We start from the raw sequence: 24,543 nt of genomic DNA, 5'->3' as shown, positions 1-24,543 counted from the left end.
AGGCGGGTAAATCAGTAAACGAGCTTCGCTTGTATGTATGCATGTATGTAAGATGGCGGATCTGTAGTCCGCGGAGGAAGGAACGTGTCGATGGAAGATGTACATGGGGTGTTCGTCACTGATATCACATTCCTCAAGAAAGATGTTCAGAATGTCTTCAACGTCCATTGACTACCACTCCCTCAATATCTATACTCATATCCGCACCTCCTCGCTCTCTGCCTTCTGCCTCCTCTCTCTCCTCTTGCAGCGTGATGATGTTACAAACAGCAGAACGAAAAAGATAACCGGAAACCCATCCAGCCATCTACTAACAAGTCGCACAATCAAAACTCCCAAATGATGCAAAATCTCCCGCTCATCCGTTTTTTCTGTAATGCGCTCGAGAACCAAGAAAGGGTTTGTTTCGTCCTCGGGGTATCGTAAAATGCCTTAAAGTACGCTCTGTATGGGCGGGGCGGGCAATATAACAAACAAGCAAAAAACGCCGCGCAATGCACAATTTCTCTCCCTCTTGGTCCCCAAATATCGAAGAATTACAATGAAATGAAAAAGAAGTAAAAAGTGAAGTTGAGTTTGTTTTTGAAGACGTTGTCGATGTTGATGAAGTTGTGTTGTTGGTTTCAAGTGTCGAGCCCCCTCCTCATCCACGCCAAACTCGTAAGTGCTGATGATGCTGAAATAGTAGGGCGCGTCTAACGTCTTCTCTTGGTATCTCCATGGGCTTGATCCTGAGGATCGCGTCCCCTCTTGCGTGCTTCATCCCCTTGGCTGCTTCCTCCGCCGCCACCACGGCTCCTCCTATCGCGTCCTTCTTCCCTGGCTCCTGAAGAGCGTCCGTCGTCACGGGAGCCACGCTCGCGTCTGCTGCTCTCGCGAGGCTCGCGTCCTGATCTCGGTTCGCCATCTCGTTCGCCGCGTTCGCGACGGCTGCTTTCTCGGTTGCTGCCGTGCTTCTCGCGGCCGCGGTCGGAGCCACGTTCGCCCTCTGCGCGTTCAGAAGGGGCAGTGCGGCTGCTTCTCTCTTCGGGATGGCGGCCTGATCGATCGGGTGAGCGCTCGCGGCCTGATCGGTGTCGATGACTGCGAGATTCTGAACGGCCTTCTTCTTGTGGAGGGCCTTCCATCCTGCTCGGTACATCGTCGTTTCGACTGCTCCTCGGGTGCTGGTTGGGCGTTGAATCAAGCGAGGGCGGTGGCATTGGGCTCGTCATGTCTGATCCGTCCATTGGGCCGTTGGCGCGAGTGGCACCACGGCCACGCACCGGAGGATTGGAATGAGGTGCATTGCGCTCGCTTGATCGATCGGCAGGTGCGTTTCCAGTCAATACGTTGTTGATGGCACGTAGTGGGTTGCCGGCATTCCTAGGTCCTCCAGGACCTGTGGGAGGGCGTGGACCGACTGGTGATGACGGGATAGGACCTTGAGGAGCGCGACCTCCGTTACGCGGACCGCTTGGAGCGTTCGGCATGTTGGTCTGGAGTGGTGGCCCTCTTGGTGCGCCGCCCTCGATGTGTGCCAGTCTACTAGGATGGATGCCTGCTGGTAGTGATGCTGCGGGGCCGGTGGGTGCACTCGGTGTTGAAGGCTGCGATGTTCGATCGCTGCGTGGGCCAGATGGCGGCGCCGGCTCTGCAGGCTGGTTCAGCCGGCCATAGTTGGGGTCTTGTGCCCGTGGTCCAGGTGTAGGCTGGAACATCTCCCGCGAAGCCCGGGATGTTGCAACGGCTTCGTTGCGACCACCACGCGGACCGGTTGGAGCACTGGCTCCTGGATCCTCACGGTGGTTTCGCCCACTAGAGGGTGGCATCTGAGGACGCTCATCCCGAGGATCCCGTGGCGCATCATTACGTCCATGATATCCAGGAGGCGGGCGCTCTTCGAGTCGACGGTCATCACCACGTCTATCATCGCTATGACGAGGCGAGTTCAAACGAACATCTCGCTCGCTACGGTTGTCGCGATCAGACCTCGGTGGTCCATGTCTGCCATGTTCTGCTTGATTGATCAAGGCAGCACGCGCTGGATTGACTGTAGGTTCTTCTTTGGCTGCGACTGGCACCGGTGGGAGTCGCGAAGATCTGTCGTTCTGTTCCGCAGCATACGGGGCGTTGACTGGGGGACCATCTCGGCGGTATTCGTTGGCCAATGATGAAGAAGACGGCATCCTGCGAGGCTCCGTTGCTGCAGGTGCAGGATAACCTCGGGGATCAGAACGCTCACGTGAATCCCGCGCATCATAAGGGTCTCTTGGATCCCATGTGGGCGGTCGTACCGCAGGCGCTCGCCCATCTCGCGGAGGTGCTCGCATAGCCCGCTCATCGTAATCGTAATCGCGTTCTCTGCCAGACCATTCGCGATGCTCGGCTGCTGGAGGCATCCTCTCGGGTGTCCTGCCACCAGGTAGCGGTCGCCCACCGCGCCGACCTGGCGATGCCTCACGCTGACGTGCAGCATCCGCCGTACGATCTAGTCGGCCATATTCGGCTGGGGGACCGCGACTGTCATATCGACCATGCGCAGCCTCTGGCGTACGGTCGACCATGGGGCGTTCCGATGGTCGTGTCCTCGGTTGCGAGTCTGGTCGTGTTGGCAGTGCGTGCGTTCTACCGACTGGGGTGTTGTGACCAGGCGTGTTTCTGTTATCTGGTCGCAGCGGAACAGACGATGGATGCATCGGAGGGCCCTTGATTGGAGGCCTGCCAGAACCTGTCTCCGGTTGTGATGGCGTGGACGGCCTACTATCCGAGGCTTTTGGTGTTGGCCTGAAAGGTTCTCTATCTCTCGAAGGCGCAGGGGTTGTGCTGTCATGCTTCGACCTGTTGTCGTTTGATTCGCGTAGTGGGGTACCGTTTCTGGAAGAAGTCGATCAGTTTCACCGTTGGTAATGTGGGCGCAATTTGTCAACTTACGTTTCGGGCTTTGGCTTAAAGGCAGGCGCAGATGCGTCGAGCTTCGTGTCCTGTGGCTGTGGAGTCTTACCCTTCTCCACTGTCGACTTCTCACTTCCATTTGTCGGTAGTCCAGGAGGCGCCGGTACCTGGGGCGTATTAGTTCGCTGTCGTGGACGTGTCGATGGAGATGAACTCACGTTGCGGAAGACATGGTCCTCCTGCCAGAGCTTCTCTCCTTTGAGGATGGGGCCAAGAACAGATTCCAAAGCTCTCTTAAGATCCTGCCTCTCCTCTGCCTCCTTCAAGTGAGCAACCGTCTCCTTCAGCTCGGTGCCCAAACTCTTCACTCTGGGGAAATTGGTACCCAGTGCGTGAAGGACGTTGATGGCGTTACGCATCTGCATATAGTCCCCGCTCTCCAGACATGTCTTGAGCGCAGCCGCGAGAGCCTTATGCCACTTAAACAAGACCATGCAAAACTGATCGTACGTGAAGAAGCTTGTCGGGTTCCGTTCTCCGTCGTAGCCCCTGCCGAAGCCAGGAAGGTTCTTCTCTGAACCTTGGGCGCGCTTGACAAAAGCATCATCTTTGTTCTCCTGCCAAATTTGCAACTCACGCAAGATGCCACCGAGGAAACGGCCGAAAGATGAGGACTCTGCTTCGGTGTACATGCTGATGATGGACGTAAGTCTGTTGGCGTTGAAGAGCATATCCAGTAATCTGCTCATGCGGAATCCCGGCACGCCTGAGCTGTGCATGAAAATGAGCATGGAGAATGCATATTGCGCATCTTCTTGAGATATGCGACTGCGAGGAATGAAGCAATCCTGGAGCAGAGCGTTGTGGAGGAGGTCACACTGCGGACCCATCATTGGAATACCCTCGAACCATCGGCGCAACTCAACGCGGAGACTATCCTGCGTCGCAGCGTGGTTCTTAGTGACAGTTTGTTGTTCTTCCTTGAGCCTGGCAATGTTTTCCTTGATACCCTTCGTTGCTTCGGAATCAGCTTTGGGTACGTTGGGTCGGTAGCCGCGGCGCTCGGGAACAGGGGCGGGCAGCTGTCGCTCCAAGTTTTCGATCGACTCCTTGTATAGCTGCTTGATGCTCTCGGCATCAGCGACAACGTCTGGCAGAGACAACTGCCAGAAGGTAACGTAGTAGGAAAGGCAAGGGTAGTCGCCGAAAGCGTCGGGTAGCTGTTGTTTGAGCTGGCTCGCAAGACCTTCAATCTCCGCGTTTGGTACATCGGCCAAAGATAGCTTATCCGAAATAGCACCAGTAGACTCTGCAGGCGCGGCGGAGTCTTTCATTTCCACGTCTTCGGTTGCTTTCGATGCCTCTTGCTCTCCGTTCACGGCTGGCGCCTCTTCCACACCACTCATGGCAATATCGCCATTCGTCTGCGCATCGGGAACTAACTTCGAGCGTTGCTCAACCCGGAAAGCATTGGCCTTGGCTGCTATGCTCGTACGAGCGATGGTAAAGGCGACATCTGGCGCGATGTGGTAGTCCGCTATCATCTCTACCAGAGAAGGAAAAACAGCGTCAAAGTCGTCCACAGGGAGGTATGTTCGGAGGAGCTCCATATACTGGAGCATGTCGGAGCGCAACTTGTCGACGGTGAAGAGCACAGGCTTATCGGGTACATCAAGCTGGTCGTTGCGGTGAATGTACGCCTCAACGTGCTGCGCAAGTGCGATGAGGATTTGTGGTCCCAGACCCGTCTCTTTTAGACACCTGACTAGACGCCTTGCTGAAGGAGCAGCCTGGGTACGGTTGTCTGCTAAGCGATACTGCAGGGTGAAAGTGCGGAGCGCAGGGCCTGCACAAAGCGCCAGAGCCATCGACTCCGAGACGGATCCACTAAGGCTGATGCCACCCATGGACTTGACCATCTGCTCGAGAACGTCCAACATGTACAGCTCGCCTTGGGCATTCAAGAGTTGATGCGTGGTGAGCTGCAAAATCGGAACAGGATCCATCAAGTTGTATCTTGCGTAAGCTTTGCCGACAAAGGTAGCGATGTTCTTCAGCCACGGCGCAGACAGCATACCATCTTCCTGATTTGACTCTTTATCAGGGCTCAGAAGGTATGTAACCAGCGTCCAGGTGAGGACGTCGTATCCAAGTAAGGTAAGATACCTGCTGCACTCTACCAAAGCAGTGATCATGTTGGGGTAGTTGACCAACTGCTTGACTGTGGTCCTGAAGACGATTCCGGGGCTGGCATACGAGATCTTGGCAATCTTACGACCGTACTCTTTAGTGTTGGTGGCGGAAACGCGACTCAGGGTCTTCCTGGTTTCGACTTCGACTTGCTTGAAAGCTGTCTTGATTACCGGCTTGAGCATTCCGTTGAACCACTGCTGATAGATGGTATACCGAGTGGCGGTGTCGAAATGTCTGAACAAATCCCAAGCCTCATTGATGACTCCAGGATTCCTGCCGGTGAAGGTGATTGCAGGTGCAATGAAGGTTGCTGAAAAGTCGACCCATCGTTTTCGATTCGCTTCAGAGGGGTTGTCCGCTAAGTTCTTCTTTCCGATACGTATGATCTTGGTCAGGAGAACACTGTCCTTGCCGCACTCTGGTCCCACCAAGCCTAGGAGGCTGGTACAGAGCTTGATCACATCGTCCACCTCTTGGCACACGGGGACGCTGTCGACCCAGTCTTCCCAATAGAACTTGTAATCAATTCCCCCATCTTGATCCTTCTTGTCAGGCTTGGCCCATCGTAGAGTTCGTCGAGGAACGTAATCGCTTGGTCTCATAATACCCCGGTTGCCAGCACCCTTGGTAGCGATGACGGTTTCTTCGGCTACGGCTGGCCTGGATTCCTCGTAAACCTTGCTTAGGGAGTGGTGCGCCAGACGGAAGATGAGGTCCAGCAGTTCAGGGTAAACGTCGAGCATCCAAGGGTGCCGTCCAAGAATGAAGAGAGCTTCCGGTAGCGCGCCGATGCACAGTAAACTCTTCAATAGGGTGAACTTCTGGTCCTTGGGCTCGGGTAAAGCCTTCTTCTTATCGGTGGGCTCGTCAGACTTGGCAGGCGTGGTTCGTGCAGTATCCGACTTGGACCTACTCTCAGCATCTCTGAGACGAGAAACAGCTGGCGGGCCGGGGGTCTCGTCGGGCAGTGCGCCGGCCATTGTCAGCGCATTGGCGACTGCACCTCTTTCACTGTCTTCCTTCTCTTTCTTGGCCTTGAGGAGCTTGTCCTTGTGTGTAGCCATGTCTTCCTCTAGAGGATACAAATGTGGGTAGAGATCCAGCATGGAAATGAAGCCAATCTTGATCAGAAGCGCAATCAGATACATGAGGTTCTCGGGGAGTTCGTCGGAGGCATCGCGGACATCGGATGCGTAAAACTGGAGCTTGAAGCCAAGCAGTTGAGCGGCGATGCTGTTGCCTGAGGGAGGGAGTGTCTTGGTCTGCTCCATCCACTCGTCGGCCCATTTCCGCGCTGCCTGCTGATTCGACAGCGTCGCGCCCTCTGCGGGTAATGTCTGGTCCGGCTGCCGGTTGTTCGCAGTGATACGACGGCTTCCAAGCTCAAAGTACGCCTGGATGCCTGCCCTGTCACCCAACTCGCCAACGCGTTGCCAGAATTTGCGATCGCGCGACTCTCGTAGCCGTGATTGTTCATCCTTCTCTTCGTCGGTGTAGTACCACTGTTTCGCATCGGGTCGTGCCCATTGAGGAAGTGTGGGTACTTCGGCCTCGTCCCAGGTAATGTTGTCGAAACCACGTAGCTCGGGCCACCATGCGCTCGTTCGCAACAGCTTAACGAAGAACCTGCCGTGCTTGACAAGAAGGTTTGCAAACACATCCAGTGTCACGTCGAGGACTCTTCCAATGTCCAGATCGAATGCGCCAATGAAGGCATTCACTCGCTGCCAGGTCTCGGCGACGACTTCTTGTGTAGGCGGTTCGTTGTTCACGGTGGTGAAGTACTCGGTCATGAGCTTGGAGTAGCCCTCGGTCTCTTCGCGTAGGAGGTTGTAGTTGGACTGTCGGTACAGGGCGTGGGTTGCTTTGCGAACGGCCATCTTGGAGAAGCTGTCACGGACGAGGCCTAGGGACTTTAAGAGGTCGTTCTCCAGCTCGGCTCGCATGCGCGCGGGCTCGATGTCGGTTGCGACAAGCATTTGCCGTACGGACGCGTGTTTGCTTTCATCCTGCGTGAGCGTGCTGAGCGTGCTCAGCGTGTCGAGAAACGTCGAGACTGGGTCGAGCTGGTCGTCAGCTGGGGCGGAGGTGATGTCGCGTACTATGGATCCCAGTTCACTGGCGTCTAGCAGCTGGTGCATAGACGCCTCGATGATTTCAGTGAATATGACCGAGAGGGTGAGTCGGTCGCCTGCACCCTGGGCAGCCACAGCAGCCGTCACCACAGCGTCGCGTGCCTGGCCATTCCAGTGAGCGACGCGGTCTGGTGTCAGGAACTCATTGCTGGCTGGAACCTCGCGCGGCGTAGAAGGCGTCGAGGGCTGTGACGGTGTGGGCGCTGGCGCAGGAGTGGATGGTGCGGCCTGGGGTTGCCGACTCAATGGGAATGTGTTTGCGGGTGGAGACATGGCAGTCGGCGACGGGTGTGAGACATTTGGACTTTGCGGAACACTCGAGTTACCGCCGCGTCCATTGTTCCTGCTCCCACGCCTGCCACCGCCGCCGCCGCCGCCGCGCGGGCTGTTGGCTTGCTGCTGCTGGCCGTGCGAGAGTCCGAGGTTTTGGGGGCGATGCGGCGACGGTCGTCCGCTGCGGTCGTCGTCCTGGGAGTAAGTGCGGTCGCCCCGCTTGCGCTTGGGTGGAGGAGGCATGATGGCACCCTCTTACGATCGAGAGACCGGCGCGAAAAGAGAGTCGATGCAATGTATGGAGAGCATGCGGCGCTGGCTCGCGATTGGGCCGGGGTGTCGGTGATGGATAGGCGCGCGCCGCAGTCGACAATTAGTGTAAGGACTGGATGAGGCGGCAGGTTGATGGAGAGTTGGCAGCGCCAAATCGGGGGAGTCGCGTTGGGGCGGGCGCGGGTTGATGATGGAGCGTGTCTCGATTTCGTGAGGCTCAAACCCTGGGAGCTCCGACTAGCGCAATGGCTGACGTGAACCCAAGGCTGCAACCGTGCATTCCCCGTCCGTCCTCCACCAGACAATAGCAAGACACGTTTTCACCCTCACTTCGACTACAATAGGCGAAACATGGTCGTACAATCACATTGATGAGTCCATGCTATTATGGCGTATTGATCCGGTGCACAACACAAATATGCGAAACTCGAGCATCACGGCAATGTGCATTGTGACGATATGCTTGCGCAGACGAATGATGATAGATTTCGCTGCGCTGTCAACGCGTCCTCCAACTACATAGGTCTCAAATAACGAAACGAGCGACCAGACCTTCCCAGCAATTGCTTGATCCAGATGCCTAAGCCGCAGCAGCTACAGCCTGGGCCGTAGCCTTGCGCTCATTCTCAAGCACAGCCTCGAGAATTCCAGTCGCACCCTGGCCAGACTTCATCTCGTTGATAACGTCAGTCAGACCGAGCTGCTCGTCCGTCCAGAGAGGAGCGACCTCCTCCTTGCCAGCCTCACCGACGCCGATGAAACCGCCCTCGGCAGCCCATTCACTCGTGCGCTTGATGCCCAGCTGGTTCCATACAGCGTCGACGGCCTCGACTAGGTGGTCGCGGTATTCGCGGATGTGGCCTGGGGTAGGCGTAATGCGCAGGCGCTCTTGGCCGACAGGAACGGTAGGGTAGTTGATCGCCTGGACGTAGATGCCCCAGTCTTCCATAAGCATGTCGGACGCCTTCCTGGCTACCTCGGCGTTTCCAACAAGGACCGGAATGATGTGGCTAGGGTTCGGGATGACGGGAATGTTCTTCTCGTTCAATGCATCCTTGACTGCACGAGTGTGCAGTTGTTGCAGGCGTCGGTCGCCCTGGTAGTTAGCCTGGTATTCGATGGCGGTCTTGGCACCTGCCATGGTCGCAGGCGGGAGCGAAGTAGTGAAGATGAAGCCAGGAGCGAGCGAGCGAATGGTGTCGACGAGTTTGGTAGAGCCAGCAATGTAGCCACCAACGCAGCCGTACGCTTTTCCGAGAGTGCCAGTGATGATGTCTACGCGGTCCTGAACGGTGCCTTGGGGTCTGCCTGCCTTGTGGGCTTCGAAGTCGAGATGCTCAGCAACACCGGCGCCGTGTGGTCCGTACATGCCGACGGCATGGACTTCGTCCAAAAAGGTGATGGCTCCGTACTTTTCAGCGAGATCACAGATTCCTTCAATGGGACCAATCGAGCCGCACATGCTGTACACACTCTCAAATGCGATAATTTTGGGGTATTCGGAAGGAATCGATTGCAGCTTCGCCTCAAGATCTGCGAGATCGTTGTGCTTGAAGACCATCTTCTTCGCGCCCGAATGGCGGATGCCTTGGATCATAGATGCGTGGTTCAGGCTATCCGAGAGGATGACGCAATTGGGCAGCTTGCTTCCGAGAGTCGCAAGCGTCGCATCGTTGGCTACATAGCAGGATGAAAAGACAAGCGCAGCCTCCTTGGAGTGAAGTTTCGCGACCGTGTCTTCCAATGCTACAGCGTGCTGGTTGTGTCCGGAGATGTTCCTGGTACCTCCGGCGCCGGCTCCGTAGTTGTCCAGGGTCTCGTGCATCGACTTGAGGACGTGCGGGTTGCGGCCCATGCCGAGGTAGTCGTTGGAGCACCAAACCGTCACCTTGTCCTCTGGCGACTCCTTGTGAGCGCGCGGGAACTCCTTGGCCAGGCGGTTGATGTTGTTGAAGTAGCGGTACGACTTGTCCTTGTGCTTCTTGTCCAGCTCATTGTGGTAGAAGCCTTCGTAATCGAACGTAGCGGCTTGCGGGGCGGATGCGGATGCGACATTCGAGGGCTTAGTGCTCGCAGGCTTCAGGGCTGCGTGCGGGAATGGTGGTCCTGGGCGATGTTAGCCTACAGTTCGACATTTTCTGCTACCTCCAAGACGCGGTCTCTCGGCTTCATAAGAATTTCGTACCCTGCTTGCCCCGCAGGCTCTCAAGATCCACAGCCTGGGCTTCCTTGGACGCCGTCGTGTGTAGCCTGGCGCGGTTCACGCGGGTGTGGTAAGCACGCACACCGCCGAAAGCGCCGGCAAGAGCGTTGTTGCCATTGCGGGAGCTCTGGACGGCAAGCGCCTTGCCCATGATGGGGCAGCGACGAGCGATGACCTGGAGGTTGGACATGCTTCCAGCGCCGGGGGCAACCTCCTGGCGGGCCGCCGCCGTGGTCGTGGTAGAGAGGGAGCGGAGCGTGGCGGGTGACGTCTTGTGTAAGAACGGGCACATGGACTTCGACTGGCGCAAAAGAGCCTCCATGTTGGTCAAATGCGCGGCGTGTATTGGTTTTGGGTGTGTTGTAGATGTGCGGGCAGATTGGGTGTAAGGCGAGGTGAGGAAGAGTGCGAGAGAGAAAGATGGTTGGAAAATGTGTCAAAGATGCGACTACATGAATTACATGCGGTAATAGCGCGGAATCTAACATGCCGGGCGTCGGCATCAAATGCACTCGTCATGATTGGCCCACCTATATTAGCTTGCAGTGCTGCCGACGCCATCTTCATCAGCGGTACGGTAGTCCGGAGAGTAATTGCTCGGATAGTTCGATGGTTCGCACTGCGCCTGCGAAGGGTCCTGGGCCTGGCTCACACTGTACCTCGACAGCACCCGCAATGCCGCCTGTCAGCCCCTCCATACCTCTAATACGACTCCACGCCTTGCATCAATTGCCACCTTTGTTCACCTCACTGCAGAAACCTGGTCATGTTCCAACTCAATCGTACAACATCTCACTTCAACTACTCAGGTGTAGTCTGTGATCTTAGCGTACCCCGCCTTTTGCCCGGCGACCTGGCCTCTACCGTCTAACTCGGAGCCGCCACCGTCCCATTTCGTGAGGTTGATCTCTACGATTCCAAGAGGATCTGCAATCCATATGCCTGGATAGCACATCTCTCCAAAACTTTCGTCTGCATACCTCGGCCTGCACTCAGTCATGGTCGTGCTTAGCGTACAGTGCGGAACTGGAAAGTCTTGCCGAAATACGCCGCACGTGGTTCGATAATCCCACTCTTCGGCATCTTTGCTTGAGCCAACATTTCATAAGCAGCCTGTCAGACCTGAGGCCTAGACCTTCCTGCAAGACGGCCCTTTCTGGAGGGCATGTACTTGAAAAAAGATGCCGCTGGTTCAGTCATCGTCGGAAATCTCGATGATCTCGGCCTGAGATGGCTGGTCAGGATGCTGCAGAGACTTTTCGCTGAACGTCGTCCCCATAATCGTATACACATAGTCGTAAAATGTACTTGTCTCAGCGGCCCCGCTATCCATACACTTTCTGAGCTCTTCAAGATCTTTCTTGGATGCATCGGGTTCTCGGGAGTAGTTGCTACAGAACCACCAAGACAGGAACAGCTTCGTGAACGCGAGAATCTTTGGCATGTCTCGGGGAAGGACGCCCTGCAACTTCGTTTCTCTTTTGCATAACATGCCAATGCACGCCCGGATCTCTTTGATCAGATTCGTCTTTCCAACAAGGCGAATTCGATTACGAATGACTTCGCGATCATTGAACTTCATTTCGTAGATGACTTTTGAGACCACGCGCTTACGGTCAAGATGCTCGACCAAATCTTCCCATTTCCAGCGGCGAACTGTGGCGATCGAGGCGTTCTCAGGCTCATCTCCATGGTTGATAGGCGTACGGGTGGACAAGCCGTCAGGCTCAAGAAGCCCTGGGTGCGCATACATGATTGGCTCTACGCTGTCAGCGATGACTGAGTCTCGTGTCGATGATCGCGTCAAGTCTTCGAGCTGGTCTTCGACTGGATCAGCTTCAGCACCGATGTCCTTTCTCGATAGCAATGCATTTCCATCTTCGATGTCTGACGAATCTGGGGGTGAACCCAAATCAATAATCTCATTTCCCGGCTCTGTTTGAAGAGATGATGCAGTCCGTGGTATATCCGGTTGGTCGCGCATCGCGGTGTCTTGATCGTCGGGTACTTGCTCTTCATCGCTGTCGTCAACAGGTTCCAGCTTGTAGATGTCGCGTAACCAGGCTGCAAATTCCATGGAGTCGACCGTGACCTCGAGGTTGCTGCATTGTCGCCGTATTTGCTCCTGCAGTATGTCACTGTTAGTGGAGACGTCATATGTACCGTCAGGGCGTTATTGCTTACCGCATTGCTCCCTGGAAATTTGACGATCTGGTCGCACAATTCATCCAGTCTTGACTTATAATAGAGATGCTCTGTCTCGTACGTTTTCGCCAGGGCTTCTCGCTCTCCTTTCGCCTCCGCTTCAGTCCACATAGCAACTGGGTCGTAGTCCACCTCCTCGCCGCGAGCAACACCCTTGTTTGGTCTCCAGGCGTTTGTGAAGAACTTAATTCGCTCGTTGATAATATCGACAATCTTGTCCTCACTCAACTTGGTCCGCTTGCTCGGTTCTTCAACTGCGTCCTCATTCTCATCGTCAACTGATCGAGAATCCTCCTCAGCAGCATTCCCCAGCCCGGAATTATCATCCTCTTGTAGGTCGTCCTCGTCAGGCAAGTCTATGATCTGGTCACCTCCTGCCACGTTCTGCCATCTGAGTAGGTGAGCATAGTCGTCCATGTTTGATAGCGCTGGATGTGAGAGCCCGGTGGCTGCCGTTTGATGTTTGGTGATGGCGAGAGATGCGAGATGTTTGCTACAGCAGTCGCGGATTGGACGCCGCGTAGAAGGTGGGGCACCTGTCTAGGCAAGTGCGCGCTGTCACTTGATCACGCGACGAGGGGCAAGCATCACCAAGGCCATCACATTTCACGGTGAGGTTAGTTGGCAATGATTGCTGTCATGTCGGAAAGCCGCCAAATACGTGCTTTGAAATGCGCGACCAGGGTCCTTTGGTGCGCCTCGGGCTTCGGCGGGGCAGGATGAGGCAATCGCTCTAGCGCCGACAGCATTTGTAAGTCTCTCTCTTGCCTGAGCGATCTACTCTTCTAACGACACCGAAACAACTCAGCCACCATGAATTCCATATCGCTCACCGAATACCCGCCAGAGCTATCTCAACAGGAGGAGCAGTATCTGCTATCCAATCTCAAGGACTGGTCGATTGCTCATGGCTTAGCGGTTCGCCCGGCTCCGTCATTCGTCCAGCCATCACAGGATCCGTCTGGTGTACTCGCAAGCACAGCACCAGTCACTTTGTTTCCAAGCTTATTCCCACGCTCCTGCTTCGAGGAGGGACTCGCCATACAAAAGGCTTACAACGAGTTGTACTCAGCCATTGCCAGGGACGAGACATGGTTGAAGAGCATCGTGGAGGAGCTTGTCCATGTTGACGACTTTGTTGCAAAGTTATGGCAAACCCATCTAGAGGTTAAGAAAGAAGGCTACGTGCAGGACCTTTCGTTGGGGCTCTTCCGCTCAGACTACATGGTACATCAAGACCCTTCGCAGTCAAATCCAAAGTCCGGTTTGAAACAGGTCGAGTTCAATACCATTGCTTCGTCTTTTGGCGGACTATCGGCTCAAGTTTCTGCGTTACACAAGTACCTGCTCACAATCGACGCTTACCCAAATTCAACATCGTCTATTATCAAGCAAGAGGCTTTGCGACAGAGCCAGTCAGCTTCTTCCTTGGCAAAGGGCCTCGCTACAGCACACAAGGCGTACGGGACTTCGCGCACCAAGCGTCCCCTATGCGTGCTGTTCGTGGTACAGGACCCAGAGAGAAATGTGTTTGATCAGAGACATCTCGAATACGCCCTGCTTGAAGATAATGGAGTGCGCTCCTTCCGACTACCTTTCGGAGAGACACTGTCTCACACTCAGCTTGACACAGACCGTACACTGGTCTACACACCACCGAACTCTCCCTCGACGTCGTACGAGGTGACAACAATATACTTTCGAGCAGGGTACTCACCAGATGATTACTCAAAGGACGAAGACTGGAACGCCCGCACTCATCTCGAGAAGAGCCGTGCCATCAAGTGCCCAAGCGTCTTGACCCAACTTGCGGGGTGCAAGAAGGTTCAACAAGTGCTTGCTACGCCGCATTCACCGCACCTCAAGCGCTTCCTACCCGACGAAAAGGTCGCCGCGCGCGTACTGGAGACCTTTGCGCCAATCTACCCGCTCGACAACAGCGAGGCTGGCGAGGAAGCGAAGAAGCTTGCGACAGACGCCTCTTCGGCCACAAAGTATGTGCTGAAACCTCAACGAGAAGGAGGAGGAAACAACATTTACCGGAAAGCCATCCCACCATTTCTGCAGAAGCTGCCCGAGACTCATTGGCCGGCATACATCCTAATGGAGATGATTGAGCCACCTCCACTGACAAACGCCATTCTCCGGAACGGTGAGTTGCAGAGGGGTGGCGTGATTTGCGAGCTTGGAGTGTACGGCGTGTGCCTCTGGAGAGACGGGAATGGAGATGGAAACAAGGGCGAGATCTTGGAGAACTGGGAGGCTGGATATCTACTCCGCACCAAAGGTGACCAGAGCGAGGAGGGCGGTGTGGCAGCGGGATTCGGAGCAGTTGACAGCTGTTGTCTGGTGGACGGATGAACACACCGTTGAGCACGTACAGTATGCGCAGCTCGCTACAGCTGGCAAGTTGGTAGGAGCCTTCGGTTAAAACGGTATTCTGAAGCCGTTTGCATCTTCGATCGATCTGAACCAGGTATTAACGATGTGATGCGATGTGTTATACACTGATAGCGTCGACTTTCACCGCGCATCCAGCATCGATACGTTCCCACTACCCCCAATCTGCATGCTACCATGTCCATCACTCCTTTCTTGTCAAAACCTAGTTGTGTGTATTGGAAGATGGACATCGAAACTGGATCTTGTAACTCGCAGAGGTGCCTGCGCCTCAACCCGGAAGCTTTTTGCATGTATTGCCAATCTTACGGGACCCACTATAGTTTTGGAACCACGTGCAGACCTCCGGGCTACCATGCCAAAACTCCGAGTAGGATCTGTGCAACGACCTATGTGAAACAGATGACGATACGATGCCTCGACAATGAGGCGCGAGCCGACAAACGTCAAATCTATGAAATTCGAGAAGTGCAGCTGTGAGAACTGTCTGAGGGTGTCGTGAAACTAGTGACAGGAGGTAAGCCGATAGCTCGAATCGCTAGTGCTAACGTCAGGAAGCACGGAAGTGATTCCCACGCGAAGGTTCGCTCAGAACTGGATCGTCGGCAACGCGCACGGCTGCTTGCAGATCTGATGAGCATCGGTTACAGGAGATGCCGTGCCAGTCACATCATCGCTCCCTTTCGGGCAACGCGATGATGAACTTTTTGCTTCGATCCAGACTACATATCCCTCCGCCTCGGGGAGCTGAAGAAAAATGAAAGATCTTACAGATAACGATAGTTGGAGGCTTGAACCTTGCGGGCGGACTACGGGCTGAGGCTCACTGGGCTGCACGTTGTTATGTGAGGAGCGCCCTTGCGGAGGGTCTTTATGCACGCTGCGGCAGCTTATGCATGGGCACGTAGCGAGACCCCTGCCTACGGAGTTTGCAGCCCTACCTACGAATGGCTGCACCTCAGCTCACGACGCGTTCGACGCGTTCTCCTTCATCAACATCTCACTGGTGGACAGCCGCCATGTGCCTGCTTGGCGAACGTAATCACCAACTCATCTCGCATATGTGCGTGCAGCTCGCTGGGAACCCGCAGCGCGCGCCTCCATGGCATTATCGACGGACGGCACTCGGCAGCCTCAAACGCCTCATCGCATGTCTGGTACGGCTGTCTGGCACCGGGTAACGTCCGAACTCCGCTCTCAAGTGTCAATACTAGATGAGGAATATAGGCTACTGAACTATACTTGTTTTGCCCTAAAGCACCTGGAGGCGTTGCTCGCGAAAACGTTAGAATGGCTGGTGGCTGCCATTGCAATCTTAATTTCAACCTTTCCAAGGACCACACCACACCCGTTGCAGTATGGGTCATCCCTAAAGGAGCCGCCGTTTCTGACGCCGCCGAGCTCGATGGGCTCCTGGGCTCTGCTTTTTTCCTTCATTGCAGGAACAGGGCCGTGCTCGCTAAGCCTCTCGCTTTTTGCAACCTGCGGGAGGAGGCGTCGATCTCCTGTCTAGGCTATGCTGGCGCTCACCCATGTGGCTTCTCTCGTCTGATATATGCCCAGGTGCGCCTCCACCTTCCGTTTACCTGCTTTCTGCATCTCGTCTGCACCACTTGCATATCCTGCATTCGCGTATTGGCCGTTTGTGCCTACCACACTCCTTCTTCATTCGCTCTTTTTACTACTAGTAATCCGACCTCGCTCCTTGAAACAGTCTTTACCACGTCGATTTTTGCTCTTTCGACATCTTTGCTCGTGCGTCATTGTTGCAGACACCACCTCGCTGCATATCAGGAGTCGCGCTTTCCTCTTCGAGTATCCTCGGAGGACCGTTCAGACGCGAATTCCAATCCTAATCGTAATTTCTCCATGGCATTTGGCTCTTTGTAGACACGTCTACACCGCATAATCGCCATGCGCTTTTCTGGTCACTACTTGGTTCTCTGTCTTGCGCTTGTTCTATGCCTACAGTTTGCGGTTGCAGCTCCTCATGCTGCTGTCCGTAGACAGGATGACACTCCTTCCGCGGAGTCGACGCGTGAGCCTCAGGACAGTGCGTCTCGACAGCCTTCTGCCACACCCACCCCATCGGGAATAATCTCTTCGAGCATTGAGTCTGAACGCCCTTCTTCGACTGAAGCTTCCTCGGTCAAGCCATCAGAGACACCGGCACCGAGCTCTATCAATGATGTCCCTACTACGACTCCATCTGATGATGCTACTCCAGCAGAGTCTTCTGGTAAGTTATGTGGTGAGAAATATTATGAGATGGCTAATAGTGTAATGTAGAGAGTGCCTCCGCGGACCCCAAAAACCCACTGCCCATTCACCCCAAGCTGACCCCCGCTATGGGCGTCACTGGAGTGCTATTGCTACTTAGTGGATTGGGATATGCCATCATTGGTATCAAGAATAAGTGGTATGTACATTGACACCCATCTACCAACCCATACTGACAAGAGAAGGGTATACGTGTTCGGGTCTGCTGCCTACCTGACCGCTCTCGCCGTCACTGTTTTGATAGTATACTTGATGAACCCTCCCGTCTCGGATGCCATCCAGGGAGCCTTCTTCGTGGCGGCCTTCTTCACTGGGGTGATCTTCGGAGTCCTGTCGTTGGTCTTTGCAGACATTGCCGAAGGTTTTGGCTGCCTACTCGGTGGCTTCTGTCTAAGCATGTGGTTCCTCAGCGTCAAAGACGGTGGTCTGATCACTTCAGGAACTGGTCGTGCCATCTTTATTGGTTGCATGTCAGCTGGAGGCTACTCGCTTGCGTTCAGTCACTACACACGCAACTACGGTCTCATCGCCTCAATCGCCTTCTCCGGAGCCACCGCTGCCATCCTCGGTATTGACTGTCTGGCTGGTTCTGGCTGGAAGGAATTCTGGCTTTACCTCTGGAGTAAGTTGCCGCGCAGTATTGGCAGATTATTGCTAACCTCTGCAGACCTCAACGATGACATCTTCCCTCTTAACACCAATACTTACCCGGTTACTAAAAACATCAAAGCCGAGCTGGCTGGTGTTGTCATCATTACAGTAGTCAGTATCGTCTCCCAGCTCCGCGTTTGGAAGCTAGTCAAAGAGCACCGCGCAAAGACTGCCGCTCAACAACTCGAAAGACAAGCGGATCAAGACCGTGAAGAGGAGGAACAAGGCCGCAAGGTCGAGGAGGTCTTCCAGAAAGAACGTGCTCAATGGGAAGCTGCATATGGCAACGGACAGAACGTACCCGAGGAAAGTGTCCGATCTTCCACGTCGGATCCCAAAGACCTTACTCATGTCCATGAGAAGGAGGTCTCTCCCAACGACAGCGCGGTAACAGTCAACATGTCAACTGGAATGATGCGATCTGCCAGCCGTACCGACAAGCCCGACGCCACCGTCACTGTCGCTGTTCTCGATGATGATGCTATTCAACAGATTGAACCCGAGGCCCATACTGCTGAGAACGAAAAGGCTCTTCCAGAGGCTCCCAAGGATGACTCGAGGCCTACTCTAGTGAAAAGCAACAGCCTACGCCCTACAGCCCCGCCGCCACCTCCAGCAGTCGTCCCACTTCCGTTCAAAGTCCCTACCGAAGATGAAGCGCACACTGACGACGACAACACTTCCGTCTCTGCTGTTCCTGAAACTGATCACGATGCCGAGGTGCCCAGGCGCGTGTCAAAGCGCGTTTCTGATGTCTCCGCAATGAGGCAACGTATCTCTAGGGATATGGTAGCATCGCAAGAAGCTTTGAACGGAATGCGAGGTGACGAAGATGATCGCGCTTCGTCTATTGCCGCCACTCTGGACGACGACCTCGATGTTCTGTCCGTCCGTAATCTGTCCCCAGTCGAATCACCAATCGGAACCGAGCACGACAACCCATTTGAAAAGCCTGGACTCAAGAGACAGGACTCCGACACCGTGCCCAACCGGAAGAGCGTAGTGAACACCGCTGACGTCGTAAAATCTCTCACGACCAGTACCGACCCAAAGACAGCAGACTCGCCCAAGGAACAGACATTCAAGCACAGGGCTGACACGGTCATGTCTAGCTCCAAGGCGAGCAGCGAGAAATACTCCAAGTCTACCAAGTCTGATGAAATCTCTCAAGGCTCACAGATGGAGCAAGGCGGATCACAGGTTGGCAGTCTGACTGAGAACGTGATGCCGGAGAAGCTTTCGAAGATCGCCCTATCTTACCGCACGAACGAATGGGCGAAGCATCTCGAGGCTGCTGAGAAGCCAGACTACGAAGACATGTTCCTGCCCTCGTCACCCGGTATCATGCTCGCCGATGGATCGGAAGAGAAGCCCACACCAGTCAGTGACGAGCTCCTCTACGAGAGCAAGCGCGAATCAAGAAGGATGTCCACTGGAAGCCGAACACAACGGAACAGCAGCCAAGGACTCCGACGCAACACCTCGACCTTCTCTCAGGAATCACTCGTCAACCAGCGATCCCTAACCCACTCACCCTCCATCGCCTCTCCCCAGGTCCTCTCCCGCTCCAACTCCGCCATCAGACTCGACACCCTCTCCCCCCTCCCCAGCAACACCCTCCTCAGCAAGCGCGAGAGCCTGATCAAAAACCGCGCCTCAGCTCTAACCCTCACCCCCCAAATGTCGTCACCCAACCTCTCCCAACGCGGCGCCGACGACGAAGACATGACGCTATCCCAACGCCGCCAACTCCTCCAAGCCCAACAACTCTCCCCCTCCCTCTCGCACCAACCCTCGCTCCGCTCCCCCGGCCGCACACCCCCCTCGTCCTCGCAAAAATGGCAAAACAAAGCCTGGGCCACCAAAGGCGCGCCCGCCGGCTTCGACAGCCACCAACCCAAGCGCTCGTCGAGCGCGCAGTCGGAGCAGAAGCGCGAACAACTCTACGCGGGTTGGCGCGACACGATGCGCGATATTGCGCCGCCGCAGCAGACGGCTGCGAATGTCGTGGAACAGCAGCGCGCGGCGCTGTTGATGGAGCGGCGGCAGAAGGAGATGGAGAGGCAGCAGCGCGAGGTCATGCAGCAGCAGCGGGCGAGTCAGATGGATAGTATGATGCGGAGTGGGCAGATGATGGATGCGCACCGGGAGGCCATGAGGAAGATGCAGGCGAATGCTAACCGTCACACTTAGCTGTGGATATATACTTTTCCTTGGATAGGTACTTGAGTTCCGAGATGATGTTACGAGCCGGCGGACCCGTATAAAAGAATCTTTTCTCTTTCTGTTTGTAGGTAGTTATGTAGTTGTTGTTTGCGAGGGCCTTTGAGCTCTGCGAGCGGGTTTGGGAGGTTCGGTTCGGGTCAGGTCACGATAAGGGTTGGATACGGACTGGCATATCGACGAGCAACGCGAAGGATATACCATTACACGAGGGCGGGACTTTGTGCTTTTATTTACTTATATACGATCCTGCGGTATACAACAATTTTGCAGCTAGTAGCAATACGAGAGCATATGAACCGGCATACCGACTCCATTCGTGAAATGTGAAATGAGCAGTGAGTGTGCTTTATAGATCGGCAATAATAGGATGTGCAGTTATTATTATAAGATTGTTATACCCAGGATATGAGAGGTGTAGTCGCCGTCTACATGTATACACGGCGACGATCCTGGATAACGGGGAAAAGTGAGGCTGGAGACAGGCTCAACTATTACCACACCACACCGCGCCGCAAGCCACAACCCACCGCAACTGCGTGGACCACCTCTCTTCCCCCCGACCCGGCAAAGCTGCAAACAGCCAACCTCGAACCGCATTGCCACCAGCACAGACATGCCGGACTGACATCATATACAGACTAGTCATCGGAAGTAAACGCCAGAAAAGGGGTCAAGTCGAACACACGGACTTGACGCTGTTCAGATGAGAGCAAGTGCGCGGAATCCCGACGACGCGGTTCTGGGTAAAGAGCTGACAGGGCTTGCCGGGGATGTGGCTGATGTGTGGGTAATTGGTGGTAGGGGAGTTGCTACTCATGGGTGTGGGCGTGGGAGATGGATGGAGGGTTAGTTGGTTAGCATTGAGAGGGTTGACGGGGGTGCGATGGGGATGGAGATGGGGATGGGCAAACAGTCATGCGTTTGTTAGTAATGATGAAGGCAAAGACGATGTCGATGACGATGGCGATTGAGCGGGTTAGTCGAGGAACAGAGTGTGTTAGGAGGATCGTGTGGACATTGATTTGTGTTGTGAAACAGGGCTGGTCGGGTCAGGGTCAGGGTCATGTGAGCGACAGCGGAGGCGGACGGCGGATGTCAACGGTGACGGCAGGCGTGGGTGTGCCCGCCAACGTATTACCGTATGAGAGGGAATGCATGTCGAGTATGCTTAAGATTGACATCAGTCGGATGGATTGTTAGGGATGGTTAGGATTGTCCGGGCTAATGCAGGCACAGTGCCTGGGATAGGTGAGGGATGGGTGAAGGGGCAGGGGTCAGCGTGATGCGGCAGGCAGTCATCAGCCTGCACAAGCCATGGCAGGCAGGCGCTTTTTCATGAGCCTGGGCTGGGAGGTGCCCAAGTTGCGCCGGACGAGGCGGACGTGTCGTGTCGTGTACAAGAAGAAGGAAGCACCCTCGCTCTTTCCTTTCGTGGTGACGCCTCTCCTGCTGCTGCATGCGACAAAGTTAATTCCATGGCCCGTTTCTGTCTCTGCTATTGCCAAACCCGCCGTGTGAGACGTTGACACCAACACTGCGACACTGACCACGGCGACCACGACACGACGACGTCCTGCCATAACAGTGCAGCGCACTCATCCACCACACCTGATTCCCCGCTGTCTGCTCCTTCTTCCTTGACAGTACAGCACCCACGGCAAACTTGGTCTTGTCGGCAGGCAATGCTGCAGTGAGCATGGACCACTTGCCCTTGGGACCCCTAAGGAATTCACCACCACCCAGCACCGCCCGTTCACCACCGGCACGACGACGACTCCACGCCCGCCCTCCGCTGCTTACCCGCCGCCTGCTGCGTCGCCAGTGCCCGCCCGCTGGTCGCTGACCAACCGCATCTTCAACCTCAACCTGCGCGCGCTGTACCAGGGCCCGCCGCGCCAGCCCGCCTCGCGTCTCTGGAACCCCGTCAACTCGTCGCCGCGCACCCTCCAGATCCAGAACCCGCCGCCTGCGCCTGCGCCCCAGGCCCTGCCCCCGCGCCGCGACGACCACTACCCCAATCTCCCCATTGAGCGCGACTTTGAGACGCAAGCCAGGGAGGACGGCCGCGACGAGTACCCGCTGCTCTCGCTTCCCGAGCGCCGCCTGAGTCGCCAGAGCCCTGCGCCGAGCTCCCTCGCAGTCCAACGTTCCACGGGCGAGGACAGCATCAGCGGTCGCACCAGCATCGCCCTTCCGCGTGATCGCAGGAGCCAGCCACCCACGCAGCCGCCTACTCCAGGCCTCGTCATGGCCTCTGCCGCCAACCCCAGGGACAGTGTCTCGCCCGCGCCCCATGCCGACAAAGACATCGAAGCCGGCCGTAACCACCAGCCCGCCGGCCTGTCGCGCGTCTCTCTGCCCGGCTCCGGACGCACCTCGCTGCACTCGAGACGATCAGGGTCTGCAGCTGACGACGACGCCGACGCCGTGTCCGAATTTCCCTGGGGCCCTTCGCATCCCTGCTTTCCCCATCCCAACCCGCATGTGCCACTCGACTCCGAGCTGTACAACACGACGCGCATTATCCGCATAAAGCGCGACTGGATGATGAAGGGCGACCTGGCGCCCACGTTTGCCAATCTCTACCCCGAGATCCTAGACCCCCTCGTAACCGAAGACGACTTCCGGATACTCATCAAGAAGATTAATGATACCCTCGTCGACGCCTTTGACCCATTCACCTTCCGCGCCTGCCTCGACACCGTCCTCGGCATCGCGACCTTCTGGCTCTGGGAAGACGCGGGCTTCACCGGCGTAAAAAAGCAACTCGCCGACCTCGAGCGCTGGATCGAAGACTGGAACCGCGACATTGGGTCCAAAGAAGCAGTCCGCATAATCCCACTACGGCGGACTGGATACCTGACAGTGCGTATACCAAGACACAATGAGTAAACCCACGTTTAACTAACTTTCCATAGCTCGACGTCCAAATACCAGATCCCCATCTCGGCCCCGACACAGGCACTCGGCCGCACACGCAAGAAGATAATCACCCCACCGAAGCTTCACACCAGCAGCAGCACGAGCAATACCTACCATACCCCATTACACCTACCCTACAGGTTAATTCCCAACCCACCATCATCGAAGCGCAGTCATAATACCGTACCATACTATACGTACAACACAACACAAAGACATACGAGGAGAGAGACACAGTTCAAAAGCCAAAAAGGAACGATTCATGCGGTTTAGCGGCATATCGACATCATTTGCATTGGTCGTTTGAGGAGTTTTGTCCCCGTCTTGGGGGAGTTTATGGCTTGCTTGCTTGATTGATTGGGTGGGCAGGGCATTCCGGTTGCCCTTTCTTTTTTTCTACTTTTCTTGTTGTAAGAGCTGTTACGACCTACTACACAATATCTGCGGCGACGCACAACCCTCACATACAAAGTCATAATGTTTCTTTTTTCTTATCGCATCGCATCGCATCGCATCTCGGGTATTTTTCGTTCATGGTCGTTGAGATCGTGGTTGTTTGTTTTTTGCGCGATCGTTTTCTTCCGAGTTTCTTTCCGATACCCTGCTGCGAGATGCGCTGCTGTCGTCGGTGCGCGGTCTTTTGTTTGTTCGGTTTGGTTTGGTCGGGCTGTGTAGGTGTGTGTGGCTAGACGGACCGGGCTGGGCTGGACTGGGCCATGTGCTATAGAGTGTGGCGCGTGTATGTACTATATTTATTTATTACCATTCCATCTATTCACGTAACACTATCCTTCTGTTGAGACCTACTCGGCGGTATTACAAATGCCTGAGGGCTGACGGTTTTTCCGTCTTGGTGTTGGTGTTGTTGCAAGGGAACAACTGACTCGACATCTCGCTTCAGCCTTGCGACTTACATATGGTCCTGCATGAACGCCCTTCATCTCGGTAATGCCGTTGTGTGTCTCGATATGGAATACGCACATGTGTAAACTTTGAGATAAGTCATGGCGACCTCAGACTTGGGGAGGGGAACGCGTCATATGGAGTGAAACGCATGGAGTGCTGGGATGCTGTCATGCAGGTGGATGGATGGGGAGGGACAGGGTTGAGTGGGAGTGTAAGCCGATGTTTTCCCTACATGGAGGAAAGAGTTGTTTTATCTGTGCTGTATCAAGAATGAGTGATGGAAGAAGAGAAGGATGGGGGAAACTAGGTGGATGAGCGAAAGGAACAGGATGGTCTGAAGGGAGACTGGTAATTCACATGTTTACAACGGGCTTGTTGGGTCACAGGAGCAAAAGGACAAGTCGAGCGGACTGAATGGCTCACGCAAGTTGGCTTCGTTATTACTGCTCTGGTATCTGCCTATTGCGATCTAATCGATCATCAAATACATTTCTCTTCCTTAGACCGGGGATGCATTCACTTCCTAACCATCCCCGGTCTAACATGTAAACTCGTACTCTTCCTTATCCTCTCACTCACACTCTCGCTCGCCGCCTCCACACTACCCTCCTCACTCTTACTTTCTTCACGAACTGAACTCATGCGACGTGTTGTGTCGGCACTTGATTGGCGGCTGTGGTTGCTGCGTGGATTGGCGATGGGGTTAGAGAGGATGTTCGAAACGTGATGGTCCGGGTTCGTGGATAAGTAGGAGGAGGAGGAGATTGAGCGGCGGCGGGGTGGAGGTAATGTGTCGGTGTTGGAGGTGGTGGGATAAGGGGGGGAGGGAGGTGAGGTGAGGAGGTTCCGTGTGACGACACGCCTGTTCAATGTCAGTTGTCAGTGGCCAATCGACCACCTGGGCAGTCAAACAAACACCACACCCCAACCACCCAACCCACTCAACCCCGACCACACTACCTCCCCATCCAAAAAAAAAAACCCTCCCGCACTCACCGATTC

The 24,543-nt window shown here is 55.3% G+C and overlaps 6 protein-coding genes across 6 annotated transcripts; 3 read left to right on the top strand and 3 right to left on the bottom strand.

The window, feature by feature from the left end:
* Positions 1 to 695: 695 nt before the first annotated feature.
* J4E85_005663 (uncharacterized protein) lies at positions 696 to 7,718 on the bottom strand (the record flags this gene model as incomplete). The annotated part of the gene is made up of 3 exons (XM_051469906.1): positions 696 to 2,856; positions 2,914 to 3,041; positions 3,093 to 7,718. 3 exons carry the CDS (start codon positions 7,716 to 7,718, stop codon positions 696 to 698), a joined length of 6,915 nt encoding a protein of 2,304 aa, XP_051326737.1.
* Positions 7,719 to 8,328: 610 nt separating this feature from the next.
* Positions 8,329 to 10,273, bottom strand: ALV1 (5-aminolevulinate synthase, mitochondrial; the record flags this gene model as incomplete). The annotated part of the gene is made up of 2 exons (XM_051469905.1): positions 8,329 to 9,854; positions 9,934 to 10,273. 2 exons carry the CDS (start codon positions 10,271 to 10,273, stop codon positions 8,329 to 8,331), a joined length of 1,866 nt encoding a protein of 621 aa, XP_051326736.1.
* An 870-nt stretch (positions 10,274 to 11,143) lies between these two features.
* J4E85_005661 (uncharacterized protein) lies at positions 11,144 to 12,573 on the bottom strand (the record flags this gene model as incomplete). Its single annotated transcript, XM_051469904.1, has 2 exons — positions 11,144 to 12,076; positions 12,136 to 12,573. The coding sequence occupies 2 exons, from the start codon at positions 12,571 to 12,573 to the stop codon at positions 11,144 to 11,146; spliced, it is 1,371 nt and encodes a 456-aa protein (XP_051326735.1).
* Positions 12,574 to 12,969: 396 nt separating this feature from the next.
* On the top strand, positions 12,970 to 14,517 carry J4E85_005660 (uncharacterized protein; the record flags this gene model as incomplete). Its single annotated transcript, XM_051469903.1, has 1 exon — positions 12,970 to 14,517. One exon carries the CDS (start codon positions 12,970 to 12,972, stop codon positions 14,515 to 14,517), a length of 1,548 nt encoding a protein of 515 aa, XP_051326734.1.
* A 1,953-nt stretch (positions 14,518 to 16,470) lies between these two features.
* On the top strand, positions 16,471 to 19,680 carry J4E85_005659 (uncharacterized protein; the record flags this gene model as incomplete). Its single annotated transcript, XM_051469902.1, has 4 exons — positions 16,471 to 16,795; positions 16,846 to 16,975; positions 17,022 to 17,458; positions 17,504 to 19,680. The coding sequence occupies 4 exons, from the start codon at positions 16,471 to 16,473 to the stop codon at positions 19,678 to 19,680; spliced, it is 3,069 nt and encodes a 1,022-aa protein (XP_051326733.1).
* A 1,347-nt stretch (positions 19,681 to 21,027) lies between these two features.
* J4E85_005658 (uncharacterized protein) lies at positions 21,028 to 22,814 on the top strand (the record flags this gene model as incomplete). Its single annotated transcript, XM_051469901.1, has 3 exons — positions 21,028 to 21,227; positions 21,363 to 22,578; positions 22,632 to 22,814. The coding sequence occupies 3 exons, from the start codon at positions 21,028 to 21,030 to the stop codon at positions 22,812 to 22,814; spliced, it is 1,599 nt and encodes a 532-aa protein (XP_051326732.1).
* Between the last annotated feature and the right edge of the window lie 1,729 nt (positions 22,815 to 24,543).

The sequence above is a fragment of the Alternaria conjuncta genome (genome assembly GCF_024043145.1).
Source record: "Alternaria conjuncta strain BMP 0040 chromosome Unknown scaffold_7, whole genome shotgun sequence".
NCBI lineage: Eukaryota > Fungi > Ascomycota > Dothideomycetes > Pleosporales > Pleosporaceae > Alternaria > Alternaria conjuncta.
This window is presented reverse-complemented; position numbering and strand designations above follow the sequence as displayed.